At 38.2% G+C, this 25,881-nt stretch overlaps 1 protein-coding gene across 9 annotated transcripts in view; it reads right to left on the bottom strand.

Moving 5' to 3' along the window:
- SOX6 (SRY-box transcription factor 6) overlaps positions 1-25,881 on the bottom strand; it is a 581,763-nt gene that overhangs the window by 347,501 nt on the left and 208,381 nt on the right. For all 9 annotated transcript variants that reach the window (XM_042446808.1, XM_042446810.1, XM_042446807.1 and 6 more), the window contains one exon: positions 6,733-6,970. In XM_042446808.1, the coding sequence (XP_042302742.1) occupies positions 6,733-6,966 (234 nt within the window). In that variant the 5' untranslated portion in view covers positions 6,967-6,970. The remainder of the gene's footprint in view (positions 1-6,732; positions 6,971-25,881) is intronic.

Here is a 25,881-nt window from a genome sequence, read left to right as displayed (position 1 = left end):
TGCACCTTGAATGTAACTTCAAGGTCAACAGCCCCCTCCTCTCACCACCCACCCACCTTACCCTGAGGGGTGACAGAGGATGCCAAAATATTTTTCGCCCAGGGTGGCCAAATACCTAGAGCCGGCCCTGAGTGCGAGCACGCCACTTACACTAGTACATCTGCTTGGTCAAGTAACAGTATTACAGCTGCTTCAAGCCCAACGAATAAACCAGCAAACATAAGAACAATGACGGCTATAGCATACAGTTGGAGATACTGACAGTGTGTTAGAGGTACTGAAGTGTGCATATAGGCTAATAGTCTGGTGTATGTGCAGGAGAATAAAGGTGGAGTGGGAAACACAACTCTTGAGAAGCAGGATGTTCTTCTTCCTTTTTTATTATTTCTTTTCTTTTTTTAAAAAATTTAAATTCTTTTTTAAATTTTTGATTGCCATGATCATGCAATTGTGCTAAAAATAAGAATTACTATAGACCAAAGACATGCTGGGAAGGGCATAGGACAGGGAAGTGGGGCTATGGAGACCAGCATGAAGAAGTTAAAGGCTGTGACAGAAACGGCACCATAGCAATTTGGATGAGCTGTACCATAATGAAGACTTTCATACCTGGCAGAATTGTTGGTAAAACATTGCTGGATTGTTCAGGAAGCATGAATGTGTGTAAGCCTGGCGCGTTTTTTGAACGTCAGTGAATTGTCGGCTCCCTCTAGCCTTACTGAATCATTCAGGGAGAGGGAATTTCTTCTAACCCTGGTGGCGTAGTGGTTAAATGCCTGTTCTGCAGCCATTCACTCAAGACCACAAGGTTGAGAGTTCAAGACCAACAAAAGGGCCCAAGCTCGACTCAGGCTTGCATCCTTCCGAGGTCGCTAAAATGAGTACCCAGACTGTTGGGGCTAATTAGCTTACTTGCTGTTCACCGCTATGATCTTTGGAATAGCGGCATATAAATAAAATAAATTATTATTATTATTATTAAATGGAAACTTTACGTTCAGAGGAAATCCGCTTTCTCTGAATAATTCAGTAATGCTAGAGGACAGACGATGATTCACTGATGTTTAGTATGCGCGCCAGGCTTACACACATGTGCACTTCCTGGACGATCCAGCAATGTATTACCAGTGATTCTGCTAGGTATGAAAATCTTCAATAACTGCCGCCAACCTGGTAAATTAACATGCCTGTGATGGCTTACAAGCTTGGTGTCATAAAGACCTTTGTCACATGAGGGAGAAAATCCCACAAGCACCTCCCTCTTCTCTGAACCAGCAATAGCAAGTACATTTCTATACAACTTATCAGTGCACTTAAGCACTCCCTAAGCAGTTTACAATGTGTAAGCTAATTGCCCCCCAACAAGCTGGGTATTCTTTTTAGCGAACTTGGAAGGATACGGGGCTTAATAAACCTGAGCCCCTGACTGGTACTGAACTCACAACCTTGTGGTTTATGAGTGAGTGGCATTTAAGCACTGCACCATCAGGGCTCTTTAAGTAAATAATTAATGCATGGACACCCTTTCAGGACACCAGAAACCTGCTGCCAAAGGTAGCCTCTTCACTCTTCATAACAGCATGGCTGTCTTGCCATGCTTTTTCATGGGCAGATTATGGATATATCGGAGGATCCCCTAAGTACCCCAAAGCAATTCATTGCAAAGTCTTAAACTGCCTCAATTTTTTTGACAAGTGCCTTTCCTTCAGTAAATGAATTTCTTAAATTCCAGTACCAAACTCTCAAAATTTGCCAGTATTAAAATCTCAACATTGTTTTACCTGCATGAAGAAAGGGGATACAAGGTGTCTTAAAAACAGAAATTAAATCTGATAACTTCTTTAAAATGGGAGTCAATGAGTTTTTTGCTTTTAAAAAAAACTTTTGAACACATTTCTTTTCCAGTGAAAAGAGTATTAACCCCAACACAGAACATGCTGTCAGTATCTCCAACTGTATGCTGGAAACTACCTCCTCACTTTTAATTGTTTTGGGGTGGGTTTTGTTTTTTATCCTACTGTAAAATCCAAGAGCATGGTGATGAGATACTTGAAATGGAAGCCACTCCAGGTCTGACATCGCAGTTGTTGCACACTGATGAATCTGTCAAATGAAGAGCGAGCACAAAAGGAATTTCCAAATGCAGCTGCTATTTCCCATTTGTTAAATGCTTTTATTACACTATATAAGTACACAGCTGGGAAATACTATAGAGTGGGAGTTAAAACAAAATATTTTGACTTACAGATATTCAGAACACACAAAGGACTCAGAGAAAAGCAATTCCTGGTATCAAAAGGGAGTGAAAGTTTGAAAACATTTCTAGTCAATGTGTAGGGTTTGGCAGTGGTGGTGGTGATTCAGTTTGTTGGGTTTTTTTCGTAACAGGACATTCAGTGTAATATATGTTGCTATCTTGTTACAAATCAGGATGTGTATAAAATGCTGGAAATTGGGGGTTTTTTAATAAAAAATATATGGTGATGTTCTACTTACTTAATCTCAGACAGCTGCATATGGTGGACACTTTATTCAAATGTTATGAACTGGGTTCAGGATATAACTACTGTAGTCACATGAGTGAGTTACTCTCATCTTTAGCACATCTCTGAACAAGCTTCCTGAATGTTTAGCAGCAATGTCAACAAGGAAAAGTTTATGTGCTTTCCCAGTAGCCCTATCTGGAAAGCTACAGATTATTTTATATACTGCCAATTTACTGGGGAAAATAAGAAGAGAGCCTTCATCTTGCCTGGATTATGTTTTCATTTCTTAATCTCTGGCTGTCAGCAGGTAACTTAACAATAAATTAACTATTAAGGATCCATTATTTTTAGATATGCCTTTAAACATGACAGTTATTTTGTGTGGTGTACATAGTTTATTGTCTACATGTGAGCCCCCCTGAAAGAAAAAGATGGGTAAAAATATTTGGGGGTATTAGTCCATGACTAAATGTTCCTTAGGTATAACACTTCATATGATGAGACCACTCAACAGAGCAGAGGTGGTCAACGGTTCCCATGTCAATATGGAAGTGAATTTGTTCTGGGTTGTAGCCCAAAGTAAATCTCAGAGTGAATTTACAGCACCATTGATGTGGGAGTGAACATCACCTGAATATGAAGAAACTGGGGCTGAGTCATAGCAATTCACAACCAGCTCACTATGAGGGCTGTATAGACTGTACCTTCCGTTTTCTAACACATGCCTGGTTTGAATCCAAATAGAACCATTCTTTTGCCCTCTGTATGCCTGGGTTAATCCATATGACTGGTTTTAATCCCTACTGAAAGATATTTTTCCCCTCTGTAAAAGCTTCCCTTGTCAGACTGGACTCATATGAAACTATTTTCTTCAGTGTGAACTCCTTTTTGTTTTGTGACTCACACTTTAGATCCCATTGCCCTAAAAAGCTAGTCCTATTCTACTTTGGCAGCACAGCTAAATTTAAGTAACACAACTCCCATTTAAATGTTACAGCTCCCATGTAAAGACTTACAGAAAGCACTTACTCACATCAGTCTGCCACATATCACACCTGCCAATGACAATGAAAAGGCTCTTAGCCCAGGTAGTAGCCAATATTCCTGCACTCAACTTTTATAGCAAAGGCAACATAAATTAAGCATTATATCCAGTGTACAAATCAGTAGGTTGGTCATATTCAAGTCAGAACTCAATACCCCTGCAAGGGCTACAGTGACCTCATAGCTAGGAAATCACTTTGTACAGTATGTATGAATAAGAGGATTTCAGAAATATTATTGCATTTACCACACATCCTCTGTCACTTTAGAACAACTTCTTATGAGATAACTTCTCTTTTCCTCTGTGAATATTTCCCAATTCAGGCTGAGAAATTCAGTGTATGGGCTGCACAACTTACATTGATTCTAAAACACCAATGTCCCTTTCAACAGTAGAAACTCTATACTGTATATTTATACACACTCCATATATTTATAACAACAGCAAGAACAAGTGCTACTTTTTTCAAATCAGGCACAGAATAGTCTGTGAAAGTTGATTACACAGAAAAACATAAAAGTGTGTGTTTTTTGTGCTTATCCAAAGCACAATACATCTAATATGAGAGGATGCAAATGACTATCTGTTCTACTTTGGCTGAATATGTATAGTTTGGGTGAGCACTTTATTTCTGAGCCCATTTAAGTCCACATACAAAAATTATTCCTGCAGGGATCTCCCGCCTTCTTTTGGTAAATTGTCATACTTTCTTTGAAGGTTTGGTCTTACGCATTCTAATTGTTGGATTCAGCTGCAAGATGAGGCCATCCACTTTCTTGTACTGGAACAGTTACCATTTATACTGCAATTCCCATAATCATTCAGACTAGGAGATTCTGGGAATTGTAATCCAAACAGATAGCTGTTCTAGGCTCTGTCTGAGGCCTTTTTAAATGTTCCAGTCACCAAAACTGTGATACCTACTGCGACATATTTCACCATTAGTTCAGGAAGTCTCTGCTTTCTCTGCCAATTAGATTCTATAGGTTCATAAAACACAGTTTGAGAAAGAGAAGGCCCAAGAACTTCACTTTCTACTTAGGACCAAATACTGACTGTCATAATTAGTTCCCTGCTTAAGTGAAACCATGTGAAGAATTATGTGCAGCCTACTGGATCTCTCTTTAGGGACATGTGGTTTAACTGCTAGTGATTTTGAGGAACTTTATCCCAAAAGTCTATGGTTATTTTTTTTCCTGAAAGGCATTTTTTAAAAAAACTACAAGAGGGAAACCTCAAGCTAAGTCACTTGAGCAAAGTACATACACCTGTTTCAAAAATCTGAGAACAGTAGAGTAAGTGTGGTTCTTTTAGTTTCTCAGAGGTACAGCAAGTGTTGACATGAAGTTACATGGTGTTTTGTTTTTTCAAAAAAGTAGAGAAGTACATTTGGAGAAAATGTGAAGAAATCAAAATGCAAATCTTCCTAATCTCCTTCTGAGTTTCCCTTTAAAAAACCTAGGTCTTTTTTTTAAAAAATGAACATAAAAGTGTATCTATTGGATAAGTAGTATGTTTGATCACATTTAATTTTATAAAACCCTAACACCTGGATTCAGGGACACGTTCTTTTTCATCACATAGCCTGAATTTGTATCTTGAGGGAATTTAACAGAATCAGGAATTAATTTTTAGAATATCCCCATCCCACACACAACTACAGGGAAAAAATATATTTTATCCAGCATTGCATCTATAGCTACTTTTGTGAAGCCCTCAAGTTAACAAAATCCAGGATTCATTTAACAAACCCTGATGTGTCATATGCAGCCTTGGAGAAAGCTCCTATGATATCTTTTATTGGAATAACTTAACGGAAGAGATCCATCTTACTACTTCCTCGGAAGCCTTTAAAAAGGCATTGAAGACAGATCTCTTCCGGCGGGCCTATCCAACTGATCTCCTCTAATTTGATTATGAATAATATCTTACTATGATGAATTGATCCTTATGTTTGTGAGCAATACTGTAACAACCCCTCCCTTTTTATCTCTTCTTTTGATTAATGCATTTCGAATTATATGTATTTTATGACATTTTTACTTGTTGTAATCCTGCTTCGATCCAAAGGGAGAAGCAGGAAATATAAATAAAATTTTATTATTATTATTATTATTATTATTATTTTGGCAGGCATCAGGCAGGATGTCTTCCTCGACGCTACTTGGAGATTCTCAGGTAGCACTTCTTGATCAAGTACTAAGCAGTCCCAGCCTTGCCTGGTTTCCAAAATCAGCCAAGATCCAGTGTATTCAGGCTGACATGATGGCATTAGGAAGAAAGTAAGAGAGAAACATAATGGACACAGAAAAAAACCAGTTGAGTATCCTGAATTTGTTTGGCTCAGACATCTGTCTCAGTTCAGGCAGACATCACACACTGCCTCATATTCGGGGCAGAGAGGTTATATCAACATCTATCAAAGCCTCCTACATCTTTCCCATTTACTTGAATACAAAAAAGGGCATCTCTTGTTACCATCAGCAGTTTGAATACCCTTGCACTTTCAGGAGCTGCTATGCCCTGAACCATGGAGCAAGAAATAATTTTGAGACAGAAGATTATGATTATATTATCCTTGTGTAGAGGACAGTCCATGTTGCAGATGCTCCGCATGGGAGGTAGGGGACAACCGTGATGAACACCTCTGTGGTTCATCAACATAATTCATACTCATTGTGCCTCAGTGGCACTACCAGATACTCCTAAATTAGGGTAAGTTTTCATAACCACTTTGACTGTGACAGCAGGGCAATTCTGTAATGGTATAGCTTACAGTTTATGCATGTTAATATAACAAAGGGATGGCTCTACAGCTGGACATATAACAGTGTTCAAATATACAGCAGCTGTATTATACATATTACGTGCATGTATACAGAGGTAGCACATGAAGATTATCACTGCTGAAAAGGCCATAACAACAGTATCTTCTACTAGGAAAAAGCAGAGCTGTTTTGAACTACCATTCCCAGAATCTCTGAGCCTTTTCATGTTCTAGGCCAAAGACATTTAACTTCACTGAAACGAAAAAGGAAACATATAGGTTCTGTGAGAAAGGCTTATTCTACTACGAATCAACTACGATCTAGTTTTAAGTCTAAATCAACTTATTTGAGCATCTCACCATTAAAAAGCACAGTTACCAAGAAGAATAGCACTAAACTGTCCTCCAAAAATTGCCACTGCTCTAGGACATACCATTCTATGCTGAGTTGAGATAACACTGTTCCAGTCAGCGTCTTGTTGAATTGTAGTGACTAGAGTAGGTAGCTCCTCGGAGTGAGGTTTGTTGTGCAATATGGTGTGCAGAGGCAGATGGGAAGCCACAAGCTCTTCATTGTTGCCTTCTTCCTGCTCCTGTGATGCTAAGTCCTGGGTCGTTCCTTCCTCTCCATCAGCTGCAAATGGAGAGGTGGCCTGCTTGGAAGACATTCTTCTACAAAATAAGGAAAAAAATGGAACGTAGATATGCATTTCATTCCAACATTCCAGATTATAAATGCAGAAAAGAAAAGAAAAAGATTTAGGTAACAGGGAGAATTATTTGGATGTAATAAATTTGATGGCTTTATGACCTACACAGCAATGCTATGTATTATCGACCCTCCATATCCATGGATTCTGCATCAATGGATTTCACCATTCATGGTTTGAAATTATTCCCAAACAGAAAAATCCAAAATGCAAACCTTGATTTTGCCATTTTATATAAGGGACACAATTTTGCAACACCGCTGTATATAATGGGGATTAAGCATCCATGATTTTGGTATTCACAGGGGGTCCTGGAACCAAATCCAGCAGATACCAAGGGCCCACAAAGATTATTCATAACTTCAGTGTGTTCAGTGGGACTTATGCACAAAACCTGAGAGATTTCTTTAGTAGCTAGCCTTTTTTGTTTCTTTTTCACCCTAAAATAAGTGCAGAAAACCCAATAGGCTCAATGGATTGGGATGAGTGTTATATGCTGGAAACATGGAGGCAGCACAGTTTGGTTTCTGCACTTTTCCACTCTGCATATTAGGGACCTGATTCCATGTCAGGTCTTCTCCACTTACTTTTAAGTAACATAGCTGGTAACATCTTTAAAGGGTTGTGCTTTTCAGTCCCTTAAATGGGTTGCATGAATTTATGTAGAAAAGGTCTGCACAATTTTCAGCAAATACAATATTGTGATCTGTATACCAAAAGTGGGGTAGTGATAGGAAGACAGGGGTCATTATAGCAGTGGGTACAGCTGATTGCACATGATACCAAATGCACCAGATTAGGTGAGTTTTAGGAGATTATTGCCTTACTTGGGGTGTAAAAGTCGAAGATGGATTTTATTACACTGCCCTGTAGCTAGGCAGTATACAACCCATATGCAGTCAGCACTTCTCCAGGCTTCTTGCACAGTTTTTCAAACAAGGGATTTTCCCGTTCTTGAAAAACTGCTCAAGAAGCCTAGAAAAGCACTGATTGCATATGGGTTACATACTGCCTGGCTACAGGGCAGTGTGATACAACCTTCTTTGACTTTTAAATCCCACATCTATCTCATGGGCAAATTTGGTGCAATAGTCTCCTAAGAGATAACACACTTTGTTTTATTCCTAGATGAAGACTTCTCTTTGAATAAATCTAATTTTTTTTTCAGATTCTGAGACTTTTTGCTTCCTTACTGTGAATGATTAGACGGTGCTCTACAGCTGGGCTTTTTATTTCCTATTTCAATTAGTATCAATTATAAGTATACATCAATTATAAGTATACATTAACATCAATTGTCTGAACTACTTCTCCATTTTGTTTTTGGATTTGGAAGAATATAGAGTACTGTCAAACATGTAGATCTGATTGTATATACTGTAAGAAAGAAAGGTATGTACTCTGCTTACTTCTATTAATGCAAACTGAGTTCCAAGTGAAAAAGTAGTTTGCACTCAATTAATTCAGTACAGATAAGAGGAGGGGATGAAATCTTGCCTTTCCCAGTATGCTCCGGCAAAACCAAACTGCTGCATCTTATTCTAGCTTATTTGCTTTTCCTCAGCATCTTCTTCCCAAACATATATTATCGCATTTTCTCTTAGTTTTCATAAGCAAGAAAAAACTGCCTGTTTGATTATTTTCACCATTAGACCAGATGTTGTGCGCTCCTTTTTTGCTTGGAAAACAGAACTCAGTAGCTAAACAGTTCCAGAGAAGCTCTAGAACAACGACTACCTAAGAGTAAGCAGCACTGAACACAATGGGATTTATTTTTGAATCAGCATGTTTAGGAGTGCTCTGTTTCACTATTTTTCTTTCAAGCTAGGTACACTCATTGAAAAATGTATCAAAATTGTAATGCAAAGAGGGCTGTAACACTAAGTGGTTCAGTGAATGAATTATGTGCAGCTTCAATAGTGCTCTGCAGTTTCATTTAAGTGTCTAAAACAATTTTTCATTTTCTACTGCATGTTCAAATAAAGGGTAAATAATGTGCAATGCAAGCATATGGGTAGAATTCACAATAAAGATATATAACCATTCAACATTTCTACTTGTGTCTCTGTTGTACAGAGAATAATTTTTACCTTTCTAAGCCTTTCCCACAATAGCTGGGAAATAACAATAATTATGTCAACCAAAGAGTAAATTGTATCAGTAAAAACAGAAAAGAGTAACATTTTATTTCACGCTATGCCATCGTTCAACAAAAATGACAGCTGAAATATGTTGCTGTTTATATATATTGAATTTTAAAAGTTTTAGAATATCATTATTGCCAAAACTGCATCAGTGACTCGGAATGAAATCTCCACCTTAATTACTCTTTAATAATAATTGATTTCATACAATTTCCTTAAAAATGCGCAAATCAGTTAACAGAGGAAACCACATGAGCATTTTCCAAATTAGCAAATGATTAACTCAGTAGTACTGTTTCTATAGACAAATAATTACTGATTAAAGAGCCTAGAAATCTGAGACTAACAGTTAAATTTACAGATCTGACACATGCTTTCATGAATATTACAGTGATGGAAATATCAAGTGTAAAGAAAAATAATTAAGTTAATTCTTATTTAAACAGTAAGATTTTAATACAGCAGACCAAGCTTCACATAGGATTTAACAGCTAACACTATATTTCTTACAATTATTGAGAAGACTAATTTGGTGTCCTACAGTGTGGAGCAGGACATTAGTGTAGTGTATAGGGACAGCTAATCTAATTAGGCAGATTTCTAAATAATCATAATACTTTTTAGAGGAACTTGAAACTTACAAAAAGGTTGATACCTACTTAGTAATAAATAAATTTATTATAGAATTATAATGCAGAAAGTTTGACTGTACTGAGTGCAAAGCATTGAACTGGCAATGATTACAATTAGCTTGGGGTAAACACTATCTGCACTAGTGATTTATTGTATAAATAAGTAAAGGATTTGATTCCTGGATGTTTTCCACATTTCAAAGGGAGCTAAATAATTACTGTCTCATAATACAGTAGTCCAAACTGTAAATCTTAAATTGTGCAACACTGCAACATAATCTAACCACCATATTTGGGTCTCAGTGACATGATTTCTGGTATTGCAGAGGGACAACTCTGCAGAAATATTTAGATCCTGGGTGCAAGATTTATTTTAAACAGAAAACTTATTTACATACACTATTCCAATTACGGCACAGCAAAACTGAGAATACATATCCAGTGGTTTTAAGGCAACGTTGCATTTAAAACCGTTCTTCAGAAGAGGATTCTATTCACTTGAGCATTGGTAGGCATCTTCCAATTACAAACAGGACTGACTTCTTCCAGAAGGAATAAGCTTTGGCTGCTTTTTCAGTTTAAATTAATCATGACACAAACCCAGAAATGAAAATGTCTCTTAAGAATAATTCTAACTACAAACTGCACCAATGAATAACAGTGCACAATCCTAATTAAATGCAACTGTGCAGCTGCAAAAATAGGTTAAATCTGTCCAAAGCTATGAGATGGCTTTTAAAGGCTGGTTTGTTAGGGAGTGTTTGCTTAAGGAAGGCTGGGCCCTCGGTCTTAATCAGCCAATAAATTATTTCCTGCAATTACATTAAATAGAAAATTATCTTCAAATTGGGAATGTTAATTGAAAATCAAAATTCAGAGTGAAGTTTAGAAATTACATGCTGAATATAATTAGTCTGGAAAGACTTCACCTCAATTTCATAAACAGGCTTTGGGTAATTCCTCAAGTGACCGTTATGGAGGGGAAAGCTATCCAGTTAAGAGCGCTGTACCGTAGAAACACCTTTTTTCTTTTTAAATATGGGCCATTGCATATTTGTTGACACACAAACCCTAGCATTCACAAAGATATATCAGTAAACAAACATTAAATGTCCACAGACAGCTAGGTCTTAGAAAATAGAGGATCCATTAGGATACACTTAATAACAATTGAAATAGTAGAAAATTCAACCTTTGTTATGATTGAAGAATCAAGCTACAAACTAAGTATAGTTGTACAAATATATTTGCATGCTCATCCTCTTTCCACAGACACAAACATGAAGATGAAAACACACAAAGATCCTTAAAACTCTATACTGGTGAGCAATTCCTAGCATATAATAAAATACAGAAATAGAATCTGAGGACCATGGACCAAGAATTGTTGCTGAAACCAGTCTAAAGAGGGGAGGCGTTTTACTTGCAGGGGACAATTGTATCGCCGCACTTCTCCCCATGTGATTCTCCGCACTGAATGACTATTGCGGGTAAATAGATACAAAAGAAAATATTCTTTTTGTTTTTTAGAGAAAGATATCAACAACTCAGCTGCAGTTATCATAATGAGTAAACAGGATAAAAATATGTCAGACACTTACTTCTACTTACTTCTTTTGCAATTGACAAATCAGTCCAAGAGCAGCAAGAACAGGCCTTTGGGATTGCTGAAACTTACTCATGCCCAAATTTTCTTTGATATCCCCCCAATGAATGGATTCTAAAGAGGACACTCATGCCTGCCTTGAAGAATGAGTTTGCTTTTCACTATTCCCCTTAGACATTTGCCCACCTGAGGCAAAAAGTCAAAATGACACTACTACATTGCCCTTGGCTGAACAGGAGCTGCTCATCTCAACTATCCTTTTTAAACGGCACACAGAGCTAAAAATAAGAAATTAGAAAATGACATCCCATCCTGCAAATGTTTCATACAAAATGTTTTGTTGTTTACAAAATGAAGCCAATGCTACATTCAAGATGCCTACTAGCTTCACTGAACATAGTCACACTGTTTTCAATGGGGCTTACTCTCAAGTATGTATGTATAGACAGGACTCGGGGGGAGGTTGTGGGGTGAGAGATTTCATGACCTCCAGTTGTGCAACATTTCTGCCAGAAATCACTCTCTAGCTATTTGAACCATCATAAGTGAAAACATTTGGATGCTCATTTCTTTTCCCCAACAGGGGTAAAAGTATTGTGGGAAGAGGTGCTTTCAGCAGGAAAGTGGCATAAAGGAAAAGGAGGAAGAAGTTGCCTTCCTCCCATCCAGTTATTCTCTTTCAAATAAAATTTGGTGGTTACAGAGGAGGAAAAATCACAGAACAGCATAGATTAGTCACATTCTGAACATCAGCATTCAAAAAGTGAGTATCAACATTCACAAACAGTTGTGAATCTGAATGGCTTGTTAAATCTTGTAAAAAAATATTCAGAAGCATTTTTACCATGGTTGGAGAACCTATAGCTCCTACAGAACTTTGGGACTAAAACTTCCATAGTCTCTTACTGTTGAAAATGCCAGCTGGAATTGAGGGACCTGTAGTATGAAATGTCTGAAGGGCACTGATTCTGCATTTTTAGTTCACAAAATTTCACGGTATTTCCTGGCATTTTCAGAAGTATTCATATTTTTATCAAACACCTCCCCTATCACTCTTCTGTTTTGACTTTATGTCACCTCTTAGTTTACCTAATGTTATTTTTGCATGTAGCAAATTTATAATGACAGACCGGTTCCCTGAGAGAAGGTTTTGTTGGTTTTTTTCAAAAACACTTCTTTTTTCTTTTTTAGAAAAGAATCTCTTGCCACTTATAACCCCTGAAAACAGGGATTTATAATGGAAGTGCTGACACAACCCTAACTAAAGAGACGCAAATGGCGCTGCTATAATACACAAAATCAAGTTCTATTATTCTAAACTCTTCTCACTTGTGGGGTTTTTCTTTACTGTGCTCCCAGCCAAACTGCTGAAGCATGAAAAATTTAAATGCAATCAAATGGATCCAATTCCACTTTCCTAGAACAAGTGTCTGCAGTGGTACAGTCGTAAAAGGAGAGGCATCCAATTTGTTTCACACCCTTTAAAAAAAAATCTGCTTATAATACACCATAGCAGAGGAATAAGAGGAAATTACAGTCACTGCATTAAGGAAGTATTTCAGGGCATGTGAGGAAACATATTCGCTGAATGACAATCCATTCAGTTAAATTAGAAGAGGGTATTTCTACTGGGAAAAAAATTATGTCAGACCATGTCATCTTAAAATAAAAGCACACCCACTCCTGAAATAATCTGCTCAGTTCCTCAATGTGGGTCAATATAAATGGGACACAAGGGGAGGGAAATTGTAGCACCATTGCAAATGGTGAGGAATGCTGAGAGAATGCTGGAGCTGATGGGAGGTACAGTCCAACAACCTTTGGAGGATTCCCACACTTGTTCTACAGCAGGGTTTTGTTTATTAGAGGTGGGGATCATATGGCTCATAAACCCAATACAGTCTATGTAGGTCTTCAACTTCCACCCTGAAAAATTGGTTTTTTGTTTGGCAAAAAACACAAAACCCTCTAGTGGATAATTTGGGAGCTAAAGGCCTTTTTTCAGTGTTCCGACCCTAAAAAATCAGCCACAGAAGCAGTCAATAAGAAACTGGAAGTAACTTGCATTTATCAGGAGTATCACTCATGGCTTCTATCAAGAGCAATAGCATGATTTACCAGAGATCTGGCAGAGTGAAAATGGCCTGGCAATGCCCAACACTTGCCTCGGTTAAACTGAGCATTTAGTGTATGTACCAATAACTGCAGCCCAAAACAGACGTGCCAAATAAAGCAGCTTCTGGCTGTTTGGGGGCATGGCATTTAGACATGAGCAAAAAGGTGGTGCAAGTTGGGGCCATTGGCAGCAGCCTGCTTTCTGAGTGAGCCAAGCAGTCACCATGGTCCCAACCTACTTGCGGCTGGAGTGGCCTCAGGCCACTCCTTCACACTCATCTGTTCTGGGCCTTCCTCATTTAGTGAATGTTGTCAATATAAAATTAATAAGGAGAGATTTGTTATCAGTGGAACAATTTCTTCACCCTCTGGGGATACTTTTACCCTACTGAAGGCTGCCTAGATTGGCATTGCTTGCTTACTGTCTATTTGGCTAAATCTGTGCATGATAGAAACTTTTCACTTGAAATAAGACCTTTCAAAATAATTCAAAGCCCACTCTCAGAATTCTCGGTTGACATCTTGAATTCCCAAAGTCTAGGAGGAAATATCTTCATTGTGTTTGTGAGAGTTGTGTTTATCTTGATATGAACACATGAAAACAATGGACCAAAGCCAAATCAAAACAAAATCCACAGATACCAGACCAAAAAGCCATATACAGATGCCTTAGGCCTCGGGTCTTAAAATGCCCACAGGTGCAATCTATCATCTTCTCCCAAGAAAAGATTTGTCAGGTTCCAGGGCAATTGTGGGCTTCCATGTCAGTGGTGCAGTAGTCCATTCTGGGTTTTATTCCAAACTTTAAAGGAACTAGCCGAGGCGCCTTAATCCAATCCCCCAAATACATTCAGCACCTTAGACAGCTTCTTTAGAATGTAAGGATTAATTACACCACTTAAATGGAAGTCTAGCCATCCCAGGCAATTCACCCCCTGACCTGATAAATGCTTCTTCAAATCCAACGAAACATTTTAAAATATGACAGAGCATTGTCCTCTTTGATGTCCCCTCATGGATAAATAACTGCAAAGCTTAATAAAGATCATAATCCAGTCTACTTCCTGTTTTAATAATCCTCTTCCAGTCCATATCTTTATTCTTAATTTTTTGCCCCATGCTCCTGGTTCTTGCTTCAAGAATTGCGCTCCCTACCCCTAAAAATGATATACCTCTATCTAATAAGTACAGAGGATAAAGTGTGTGGACCTCTACTGTACAACCCTGTTGCTCTTCCAAGACACTTTACATTCTACACAGACTGTGGTACCTACATCTTGTTGCATCACAGTGAGTTTACTAAACATTTGGTCCTCTTTTCTTGTTGAACCTAGTCCTATTGCAATGGTTTCAATTTGGCACATGGTATCTATAGCCCATTCCTCTAAAGCAGTGGGTCTCAAACTTTCATTTTCTTTGGCGGGTTATAGACCGCTGCTTTGAGGCGGTCTCCCACCGGCACCATTTGCTCCGTGAGGGAGCCGCAGCAGCCACACCGCGCAGCTCCCGCACAGAGCAAAAAAGAAGCTCCATTTTGGAGCTTCTTTTTGCGGCGCCTCTATGACGTCACGTGGCACCTGGGGCGGACTCGCAACGTCCGGACGCACAGCATCTGATACGTAAAGATGGCAGCCCCCGTATGAACAGGGCGCCTCCATCTTGTACGTATTCTATACATACTAGGGTTAGGGGGTGCGGAAGCACCGCCCCTTCCTAACCCTAGTACGTATAGAATACGTACTAAATGGCGGTGTGTAACCTGCCTAAGTTTGGTTTTGGATTTCAGCTCCCAGAAAACCCAACCAACTTGGCCAATGGTCAGAGAGAACTACTGCTGTAAGTGGCTCAGATAGCATCACCAAAGAACATCAGAATAAGTTAAATAAAAAATACAGACTTTAAATTGTTGCCATTTCAAAGTGTAACTGGATCACCATCATTCACCCCACCACAAAAAAAAAAAAAATCACAGCAAAATGAAAAACAGCTTATTAGGGGAAAATCTTCTAACACAAGCCTCTTCATGTCATTTTAGTTTTCTACTTGAAAATGATGAATATGTAGGCAATTATTCAAAAATGGGCTTGCTGCACCTGCACACTGAATGGTACAATCTGTTTCACCCCATGATTCTTCCATCTCTGCTTAGGGTGTAGCAGTGGTGACGGTGGCTTCCAAGTCAGGGGTGTGTGGATCCACTCCTGGCTTTAGCCCAAACATTCAAGGAATGATCTAAGGTGCTGACTCCATCTCTGAAACAAGGTTCAGCATTTTGGCAATCTCCTTCAAAGTGTCAGACTAAAACATGATGGTATGTAGATACAGGCCAATAACTGTAAACAGGGTAAGCAGCTTCAATTTATTGCAATGAATCGGTACTTGTTTATTTTGTTCAGAGAAAGATCCACAAGCTAGTCACAGAAATAATTTATTATATCCAAGAATACCCATAGCCAAAGAACATGACTTAATTGGAATAGTGAAAATCGAAATCTTAATTGTGGTGCCAGATTATTTGGAGCTCTGCCTATGCCAAACATGTTATGTAGCCATAATTTAGAAAAAATAGTTAATTGTTGCAGTAATACTCTAATGCAGCTGACATTTAAGCACAAACAGTTACTTCCTAAAATTATAATGTATGATATCCAATTACAAGGGACATACGTGACTGGAACGAGCCTGTACAGGAGTTATGACATGTGTCTCCTAACACATAATTTATGAACAGAAAACTAGTGTAACAACTTGTTGTTCAGCAGTATGTAAAGTAAGGTACTACATAACTCAATTGTTCATCACTGGCACCTCTGTTGTTAGCTTTGTTTCAATAAAAAAAATCGCAATAAAATACACTGGTACAATCACAAAATTCTGTAAAAATGTGGCACTATGAAAATAACTGTTAACTACTGTTTAATTAAAGGTGTCATTTAATCTCTATGGACACAAGATACATAAGAAAATGAAATAATAAGAGCAATCAGTACTGTATTCACTCCAGCAACTCAGTCCCTAAAGCAACGGATTATTAATTTCATACCATACCATGGATTACTCTATTTATATGTGGACAACCATAATGTTTTACATGTGGGGCTGTCCTTGAAGACAAACAGATCTTTAGCTTGTGTAGAATGTGATAGCATTTATTATTACGTTTCAGCCACATTACATCAACTCAACCTTGGGGAGAAGTTTCCCATACACAGGATACAAGAATATAGGCTAAGGTCACCTGTTTCACTCTCCTAGGTATTTGTTGCTTGTGCAAGAAATCTTTTGTCTACCAATTCCTAAACTGCTGTAATGTTAGGGAAATGTCAAAATAATTCTAACTTAGAATAAGGCTGGTGGGGTTCAGGGGATAGGTGGAATAAAATATCCTTTGGTCTGTGGAAGACATCCTACAGGACCTAGAGGAGAGTATATCTATGGGCAAGAAAAGAAGGGTTTGGGAAGGCAGATAACTAAAGAACTGAAAGATTGACACAGTACAGAGCGCCTAAAAATGGTGGTCGGCAGGCACCCATTTTAACTTTGGAGGGACACCACAGCCGCCAAACCACACGACATCCCTCTGGAGTAAAAAGATCCTGGTTCTTCCGGGTTCTTTTAGTAATGACCAGGTTATGTCACGAGTGCACCACTGATGTACTCATGATGTAATGGACCCACAGCGACGTGCGGATCCTGTATGTTTCTTACGTCAAGGTGGCAGCGCCCATGTGGACAGGACATGGCCATCAGGCCGACACCATTACATACTAGGGTTCTGGACTATGCAGCTGCTGCGTGGTCCAGACCCCTAGTATTGCCACCGCACGCCCCTTTCAGCCCGCCATTGTGTGGAAGAGGACTCACAAGATGAGGAACCTAAAAAGACTGGAGGCCCAGAAGATTTTACTAAGAATAGAATGCTGCAGAAAAGGAAGTTAGAGGGGGAGGCAGTGTGATTAGCATAATAAAAACTGGTACTGATTTTTCTGATTTCCTCAGTGAACATTCCAGCCATCTCCACTACACTCTGCTGACCAAAGCTCCAAAGAAATACAGGGATTGTAACCAAGGATTCATTTCACAACGGTGCTGATTGGCTACTTTAAGTAACACAGTCCTCTATTATTGCTATTGGTAGCATATACGAATAGTGTCAGTGTTGCTCCCAATATTTGACTGCTTAAATTGGAGGCCAAATCTCTTCCAACCTCTGTCACCACCCCCAGCCAAAACTTGAAAACAACAAAACACTTTCTGAAAACAATTTTCACTTTTTGTTATCCTCTCCCCCCACCTCCCAGTACCACCTGCTGCAGTTCACTTCACCATATTGCATGGCAGTGCCAGTCTTGAACAATGTATAAGACATGGAGATGATTACCTAGGTAGTAGGCAGCAGGAGAAACTAATATATTTCTCATACCCAAGGGGAGAGGGTAAAATTTGCAAACCAGAACTCAACACATGATGACCGAACACCAGTGAAACAGTGAGCATACAGCTCAGAACTTCAGAAAGTTAATATTTTCTGTGGTTTATATTTAGCCAATAATATTGCTGTCACTTTATTTATATAGCTTAAGCCTGTTCTTTGGACTGGAGCTCATATGCCTCGGAATGCTTTGACTCATGAATTGTTTCTCCTGATAATGTTACATCACGTAACTACCTCTGTTTAAATAGTTAGTATTAGTGTCTCTCTCATGCCTGTCTTTAAAGTCGTATGACTCTGCCATGTGTCTCTGCATATCTGATTTCTTATGATCACAAAAATAAAAAAATAAAAAGCAGTCTTCAATGAGGGTTTTCTTAGATGGGAAGAAGCACAAGGGCACTGGCAACAGACCCATCAACAGGATTTTGCTCTGCTTCTACTTGCTGATTTGCCAACAATTAACAGAACATGAAGTATAACTAAATATAGACCATTAACAATACAAGGAGAAGACACAGCTAAATGTTATTAGTGCTTCTGTGTGATATAAAATGCTAGTTGTCTTGACTGGAGATCTACAGAAGTGGTTTGTATGTTTTAGGTCCTTCAATGCTCTTGGACAATTGTATTTTTAAAGTCTGCACTCACAAAGAAATTTTAACAGATTTATTTTCAAAGAAGGGTAAACAGATTCTTTAAATATTCAAAAAATATTTGAAATCCTTCCCTCTCCCCCAGCCTGGTAAACATAAGGTGTGTTGGCATGTGTTTTTCCTCTACGTGATTCTGGGAATGGACTGAAGATCAATTTCACCTATGGGAAAGTAAAAATACCACACAATACCATTGTTGTTATTTAGAAAGCACTTTTTCTCATCTACGTATATTGTTTTCAGAACCTAAATTCTCCATTTCAGCAGTTTCCTTTTGTTCCATATAGGGCAACAAATTGTTGATTTCAAATTTAAACACTTTATGGTAAAGCATCAGATCAGTACGTTGGTCTAAAATGAAACAATAACCAGAAACCAGAAACCTATTGTTAATTCCAACTAGATTAATTCCAACACTGAATCAGTGCAATTGCTGATTTACCATGCAACAGGGGTCTACTCTACTTGGGACTAACCAATAAAATTCAGACCAATGATTACTGTAATCCAATTGTAGATTTTAATTTAATTTAAACCCTATCATGCAAGTCTTTTAAAAAAACACATTTCGAGCAGGCACAGTATTTCTGATTCAGCAGAAGTTACACAATCATCAAAGCAGTTAAATATAGGTGCCAAACTATATTGCCAGGAGCATTCAGTACTGCGAGGTGCTGTTATTTAACACCTTGCTGAATATAAAGTTACTTGTTTCTGCAACTGAAGACAATCAAATTGTCACCTTCCGTTGTAATACTACACATTTGATAATCAGCAAAGTGAAAGTAGATTTACCACACACACACACACACAAAAGAAAGAGAAAATGTAAATTTCTCTCAAGAATAAATACTTCCTGAAAAGCTGCCTGGGAATGTTAGAAGACCCTCTGGAGAACCAGGAGAGGTCATGAGACAGGCTTCAGAGGGAAGCGGAAAACAGCAAACACTAGATCTTGATTCCTTCCATGAAAAGAGGTGCATTTATGTCCAAAAAGAACCTATCTTTTTGAGACAATTTAGTTAGAATTTTTTTTCTTCCCTTTCTTTCTTTCTTTCTTTCTTTCTTTCTTTCTTTTTCTGTGATGTATGTCAGTTTAGGTTCAGTTCATGTTTGTGTTGTATTGTCCACATTCTTAATAAAAATTAATTAATTTTTAAAAAGAGCCTATCTGCATCCAACCCTTTCTATGCGCATGGACTTGTTATGATAGTTAGCTGCAGTCAAGGGCAAGCCTGCTTAGTAGACTAGAGGCAAAATGAGCCCTGCCACTCTGGCCCATAGGGTTACCATAATTTAAAACTGGAGATGCCTCCTGTCTATAATGGCTGTGTGGAAGGTGTTGCTCATAACACAACCAAGTAACAAGCAACACCTGCTGTAATGCCCTCTTCTACACAGTCATTAAAGGGACAAGAGATGTCTCCAATTTTCACTCAGGGAACCCTACTGGCACACTCAAGATTAAAGTGAATCTGTCTCATGTTTTAGACTTTATTTCTACTGTCATCTGCAGTTTGGATCCATAGCAACTCCTAGTGTAGTTCCACTTAGTTACTCTTCTGTTTTCAAAACACAGTGTTAAAAATATCTAATGTCATCCTGAAATTAAGGGGAAATTGGTGAACTAAGCTTCTATGAGCCATCTTCTAAACACAGACGGCAAGGCCCACCTTTACAGGGAAATTTGTGACTTGGGCTCAAATATCCTTTAGTGAGTAATAAAAATAGCTCTTTGTCTCACATTTGCTGAACTACACAACATGAGAGGCTGAAATCTTTTACAAACCCTGTACCAGAATCATTATTGAAACTCCACTATTATTAAAAGCGGCATACATAACTTTCCCAAATAGTGAGTAATGTCTTCTATAAGATGCACTTTACGGACAACACCTTTAGCAGAATAAGATGCCCATAATAAAATGTTAAATGGTTAATTGGAAAGAAAAACTTGAGCTTTTCTAGAAATCTCACTTCCATCCAGAAATGACATACTTCTCAGACCAAGAAAGAGATGGCATCTTTGCAGCTGCCATCAAGATGTGCAAATAAATGTTAATAGGTACAAAACACAGGCAGCATTAAAACTGTTATAAAAATATATCCCCCCATTCTATTAAAAAAACAACTCACAGATCCTTAACAATAGTCTCCCATTAAAGCCATTCAAAAGATTAACCCGTGAAAATTCCAAATGTAGTCTAGTGATGTTTGAGGAATTTGATCTTTGAGAATTCTGATATTATTTGAGTTGATCAGCATCACCTGGGCATATAAGTGAACCAAAATTTCATGATCCACTACCATTTGCTCTTCCCAAAAATTCTTGTCTGCATCATATATGGGAATATTAGAAGTAAATGTTTCATATATAGGAGAAAATGTTTGCCTGCAAAATACATTTGGAAAGGTAAATTCTAAAAGAAAATTTGTTTTGAAAATATTAGCTATTTTACTGTGATTGTTCATGCTGGTTTTCAATTTTTTTAAAAAAAAACAACCCTATATATTCATAAGAAAATGAGATAAACAGATATATGAGAAAGGGACACAGGCTAGAAACAGAGCTTGAAAAAGCTCCTCTTTTGACTACAGCTCCCGGAATTCCACAGTCAATATGGCCAAGCCCTGAACTAGAATGAACCATCTATTGCTATTGTGGTCCAATTGTTATTTGCCATCAAATCAACTTCGACTTATGGTGAATGAGAGACCTCCAAGTCACCATATCAATAGCCCTGGTCAGGTATTGTAGACTCAGGGCCATGGCTTCCTTGATTGGATCTATCCATCTGGGATGTAGTCTTCCTATTTTCTTTCTGCTTTCTACCTTACCATGAATTATTGTCTTTACTAGTGAATCATGTTTTCTCATGATATGGCCAAAGTATGACCACCTCAGTTTAGTTGTCTTAGCTTCTTCAGGATTGATTTGCTCTGGGACCCATTTATTTGTCTTTTTAGCAGTCCACTGTATCCCTAGAACTCTTCTCCAGCACCATATCACAAATGAGTTGCTTTTCTTCCTATTAGATGTCTTCACTGTCCAGCTTTCACAACCAATACTGCCAGAGTATTACATATTACTCAGTGTTTATAGGCCTACGGTGATATCATAATTAATATAAAACAAGATATTTTAAGATATATTTCCAAATGCATGCACTTAATATAAATATACTTGGGTAGATTTCTGTAGTTGATTAAGCATATGAAAGCATGACATTCACAAGCAAAGTGCAATCCACTTGCCCATTAGGCCCAGATGCCTTTCTCCTATACCACCTGATCAGCATTTGCCACAAGCCACAAAGATTTGGATGGATGCTTCAAATGTTGATTCAAAGATCTCTTCTGGCAAGTTAATATTATGCTATATAATCATAGTATGGCAAGGATATACTGAGGCTCATCCATGATACAGTCATGGATAGATTAAAAATGGCTTCTCTGTGATGTGGACAGAAAATCTGTCACATTTCAAGTTTTTATTGATGGCTTATAGGGGTTTCTTTTTCAGATTAAAGAAGATAGCGGTTTACAAATCAGTACATTTAGGGACAAGGTTCAGTGAAAACCGAAAGACCACCATCAATCATAACAAAAGCTGTTATGTATTTAAAAAAACAAGCTATTGCTATGGGGAAAAGTATTTCACTAAAAGTGAGTGTGAGTGAGTGTGTGTGTGTGTGTGTGCTTGTGTACACATGCTCACTCACAAACTTGTATTTTCTTAAAAGTCAACAATCCACCATTGAGTTATGAGTACTTAAACCATATGAACAGAAATAGATCGACTAAAGGTCTAGCTAGTCAACGTTTCTGTTCATACACTGGCTAACCAGCTGCATAAGGGAAGCCCACAAGATGGACATGGATGCAACAGCTCCATGCTGTTCAACCCACTGAATGAAATGAGAATGCATTCTGTTTATACAAGCCAGATTGTGGCCAGTATCTAGCAATGATAGGGCTTTCTTACACAAGGAATACTCAGAGGTGACTTTGTCTGTTCCTTCCTGTGAAATAGAGCCTACAGCACCTAATATTTGTTGGTGGTCTCCTATCCAAATACATACCAGGTCTTGACCCTGCTCAGTTTCCAAGATCAGATGGCATCTGGTGTCTTTAGGATAATTAGGCTACATTAGTGCACCAAAAAGCCAATACATTGGAGACAAGACTGGGAAAGAGAGACTCATGTGGAGCCATCATGCCATTTGAGCTAAGGCTAGGACTAGAACATAAGGATACTGACTTGTGAATCTTTGTTTTGTCTGAATCCCTTCTTTTTGTCTGAATTTTGTCTGGAAAAAGCTCTCAGAATGTCGTGGACACAAGCAGCAATATATGGCCTGGAAAAAATGTCTGAGGGCAATCAGTGCTGTAGGGCCATGCTGCTGAAGCTACTGGGCACTTTTTGTTGCCTGCCCAAATGCCAAAAATGATCTTCTCCCAACAGCTTTGGACTGCTCTATTACCTGGCTAGCTTGGTATTACCCCAAATCTGAGCCCATTTACCCAGATTGCCTTTATGCCCATTTTCAATGTCAGCTGAAACAGTAACCATTCTAAACTACTTCTGAATATGCCCCTACTTTGGTCCTATGCTATCACAAGAAATCATTCCTGTGATATCTCATGGGCCCACCACTTGGGTGTAGCTACAGGAGGGCTGGCAAAATGAGGCCTGTGCCCCTCCAATAAGAATTCTGTCTTCACAAATGAAATTTTCCTTCAGTCCTCAAATGTCTAGCACTGTGGTGTGGAACACTGAAAATCATTCTCAGCTAGACCACTTATATCTGCTATGTTCACATTCTCTTGCTGCTGCTGCTGCTGCTGCTTCTTCTTCTTCTTCTTCTTCTTCTTCTTCTTTGGACATCTAAATTATTTCTAAACGCTCAGCTGAAGTTGTAAGTTAATGCAAAGCTAGGAATTTGGGAACTGAAGAAAATTTTAATAGGGGGGACTTCATATGGGGCCAACAACCTCAGTTTATTCCCCGCTGCTTATAGCTCTGACCAATCTCTGGTCACAGATTTGTTTCTCATATCTCAGAGAATGGAAAGTTCCAATCCTGGCTCACACTTAGTAGACAGGAATCTAATAGGAATTGAGAACAGGCACCACTATACTGTACTTTTCTAGTGGTTCATTTAGGAAACTATAGTTAGTAAAAGATGCTAAATATTAGAATCTTTAGAAAAGCTGCAGAAAGCACCTTGAATGATTGTTTGCAAAGAAAGTTTATGCCATTAATCTACAGTGTTCAAAGTTACATTCTAAATTTCTCTTTCAGTGTACTTTCATGCAGTCCTAGCCACATATACAATCCACTCATTATATTGCATAGGAACTGTTGCACCAGATCACACAAAATTTAGCTTTAAGAGAAGTTGTATAGACAGAATTTTTCAACAGAAACTAAATGCTTTTTACTGTATACTCATGTATAAGTCTAGAAATTTTAATCAAAAAATTGACTCAAAAAACCTGAGTTGACTTATCCATGGGTCAGTGTAGATACTGTACTGTAACTCTTATTAAAAAAGAAACAAACCCTGTTGAAAGGCAAGAATGTAATCTGTCCTGGAAGCATTGACCTCCCTCTACTCTCTCATCCATTGAGCTTTAGTGTGAGCACCAACACATATGCCTGCTGGAATTTTGTAAGTTCTTTGGCATTGTTTTTCTTTGCTTCATCTTTTAGAGTCTTCGTTATGCCCCTTAAGTTTTTTCCTCAATCTATCCATGGGTCATATCAAAATCCATACTTTTGGCTCCAAAACCTGCCTTCAACTTATACATGAGGTCAACTTATAGTTGAGTATATACGCTAATTAAATTTTCTATTATTTGAATTAATAAATTCTGAATGTTAGTATTTTAAACTTGGGTCTTCCTTATATAATTGAGTACAACTAAAACAGTTCCTCACTGTGCCTAATGTAGTACATAAGAGCTGAAAATAAAATTACTTCCTATTGTTGTTTTCCTCTCTGAACTGATTTTTCCTGTGTTTTAGAATAAAACATATGACCTATATTTGAAAAGAATTTTGGTTTCTTCAAAGCTGTCAATTTTTTACTCTACACATCTTGTTATAATAGGGTGTGTTTTTTTTCATTTGTGTTTACCAGGAATAATTTATTATAGGAAAATAAACATATAATGCTCATTTTTAATCACGTTGGCAGCCAAACCTTTATGGTTCATGCTCTACTATTACGGTTCATACTCTGTTAGCAAGGGGCATCTTCACTGACCACAAGTGTAGAAATAAAGGGAGAAAGGACATGAGGGAAGAAACAACCAGAGGCTAGCACAAAGGGGGGAAGATCATGAGTAAAGGAACAAGAAGAAGGTAGGACAAAAGGAGGAACAGACTGGGAACAACTGAAGGACTGAAGGAAAATAAGGAGAGGGAGAACTGAGAGTTCGAGGAGGAAAAATAACTCAGTAGAGACAAAGTGAGGCATGAAAAAGAGTGGCAAATGGTTACTGGGCAGCAGCAGTAGTGTTGGGTGACACTGAGAAAGGATCTCATAGTGAGAATAGCTAACACATGTTAGCACTGTGTAAAAGAATGCAAAGGTGAACCTTACTGAGAGATCATTTCACCAAGAAAACCTTGTGATGAGACAGTCCAAACAAAATAGAATGTAGCACCAGAACACAAACAGAGAGATAGAAAGGAGCAACAGGGTAAAATCACAACAGAGTGTTAACAAGAGCACAAAGGGACTGAAAGACGGGAAGACAAACTGGAGACAGGTCAAACAATGCAAAGTTTGACTGAAGAAGCACTACACAAATTGTAGGAATGTGAGAAGCACGAGCCAGGGAATGCTAGACACAGTAAAAAAAAGGGGGGGGGTGGAATGCATAAACATAACAATACTAGGGGTGAGCATGCTAAAATGGACAGAAATGGACAGCTTTGAATCAGAAAACTACACAGTTCAACTCAGGAAATTAAAAGACATGAAGAAACAAAGTAGCTTTCATACTAAGCAGAGATATAGCAAAAGCAGTCAAAGGATACAGTGGACAGAATCATGTCAATAAGGCTTCAGGGGGAACCTGTAAATATTACCACAGTCCAAGTATATGTGCCAATCACAGAGGCAGAGGAAGAAGAAATTGAGAGATTCTGTGAAGAAGTCCATGAAGAATTTGAAAACACATCAACGCAGGACTTCCAACTAATAGGCAACTGGAATGCCAAAATAGGCAGTAAAGAAGAATAAAAACAGTTGGAAGATTCAGACTAGGCAAAAAA

Source organism: Sceloporus undulatus, chromosome 1 (assembly GCF_019175285.1).
Source record: "Sceloporus undulatus isolate JIND9_A2432 ecotype Alabama chromosome 1, SceUnd_v1.1, whole genome shotgun sequence".
Classification (NCBI taxonomy): Eukaryota; Metazoa; Chordata; class Lepidosauria; order Squamata; family Phrynosomatidae; genus Sceloporus; species Sceloporus undulatus.
The sequence above is the reverse complement of the archived record's forward strand: the minus strand, read 5'-3'. Positions and strand labels throughout refer to the sequence as shown.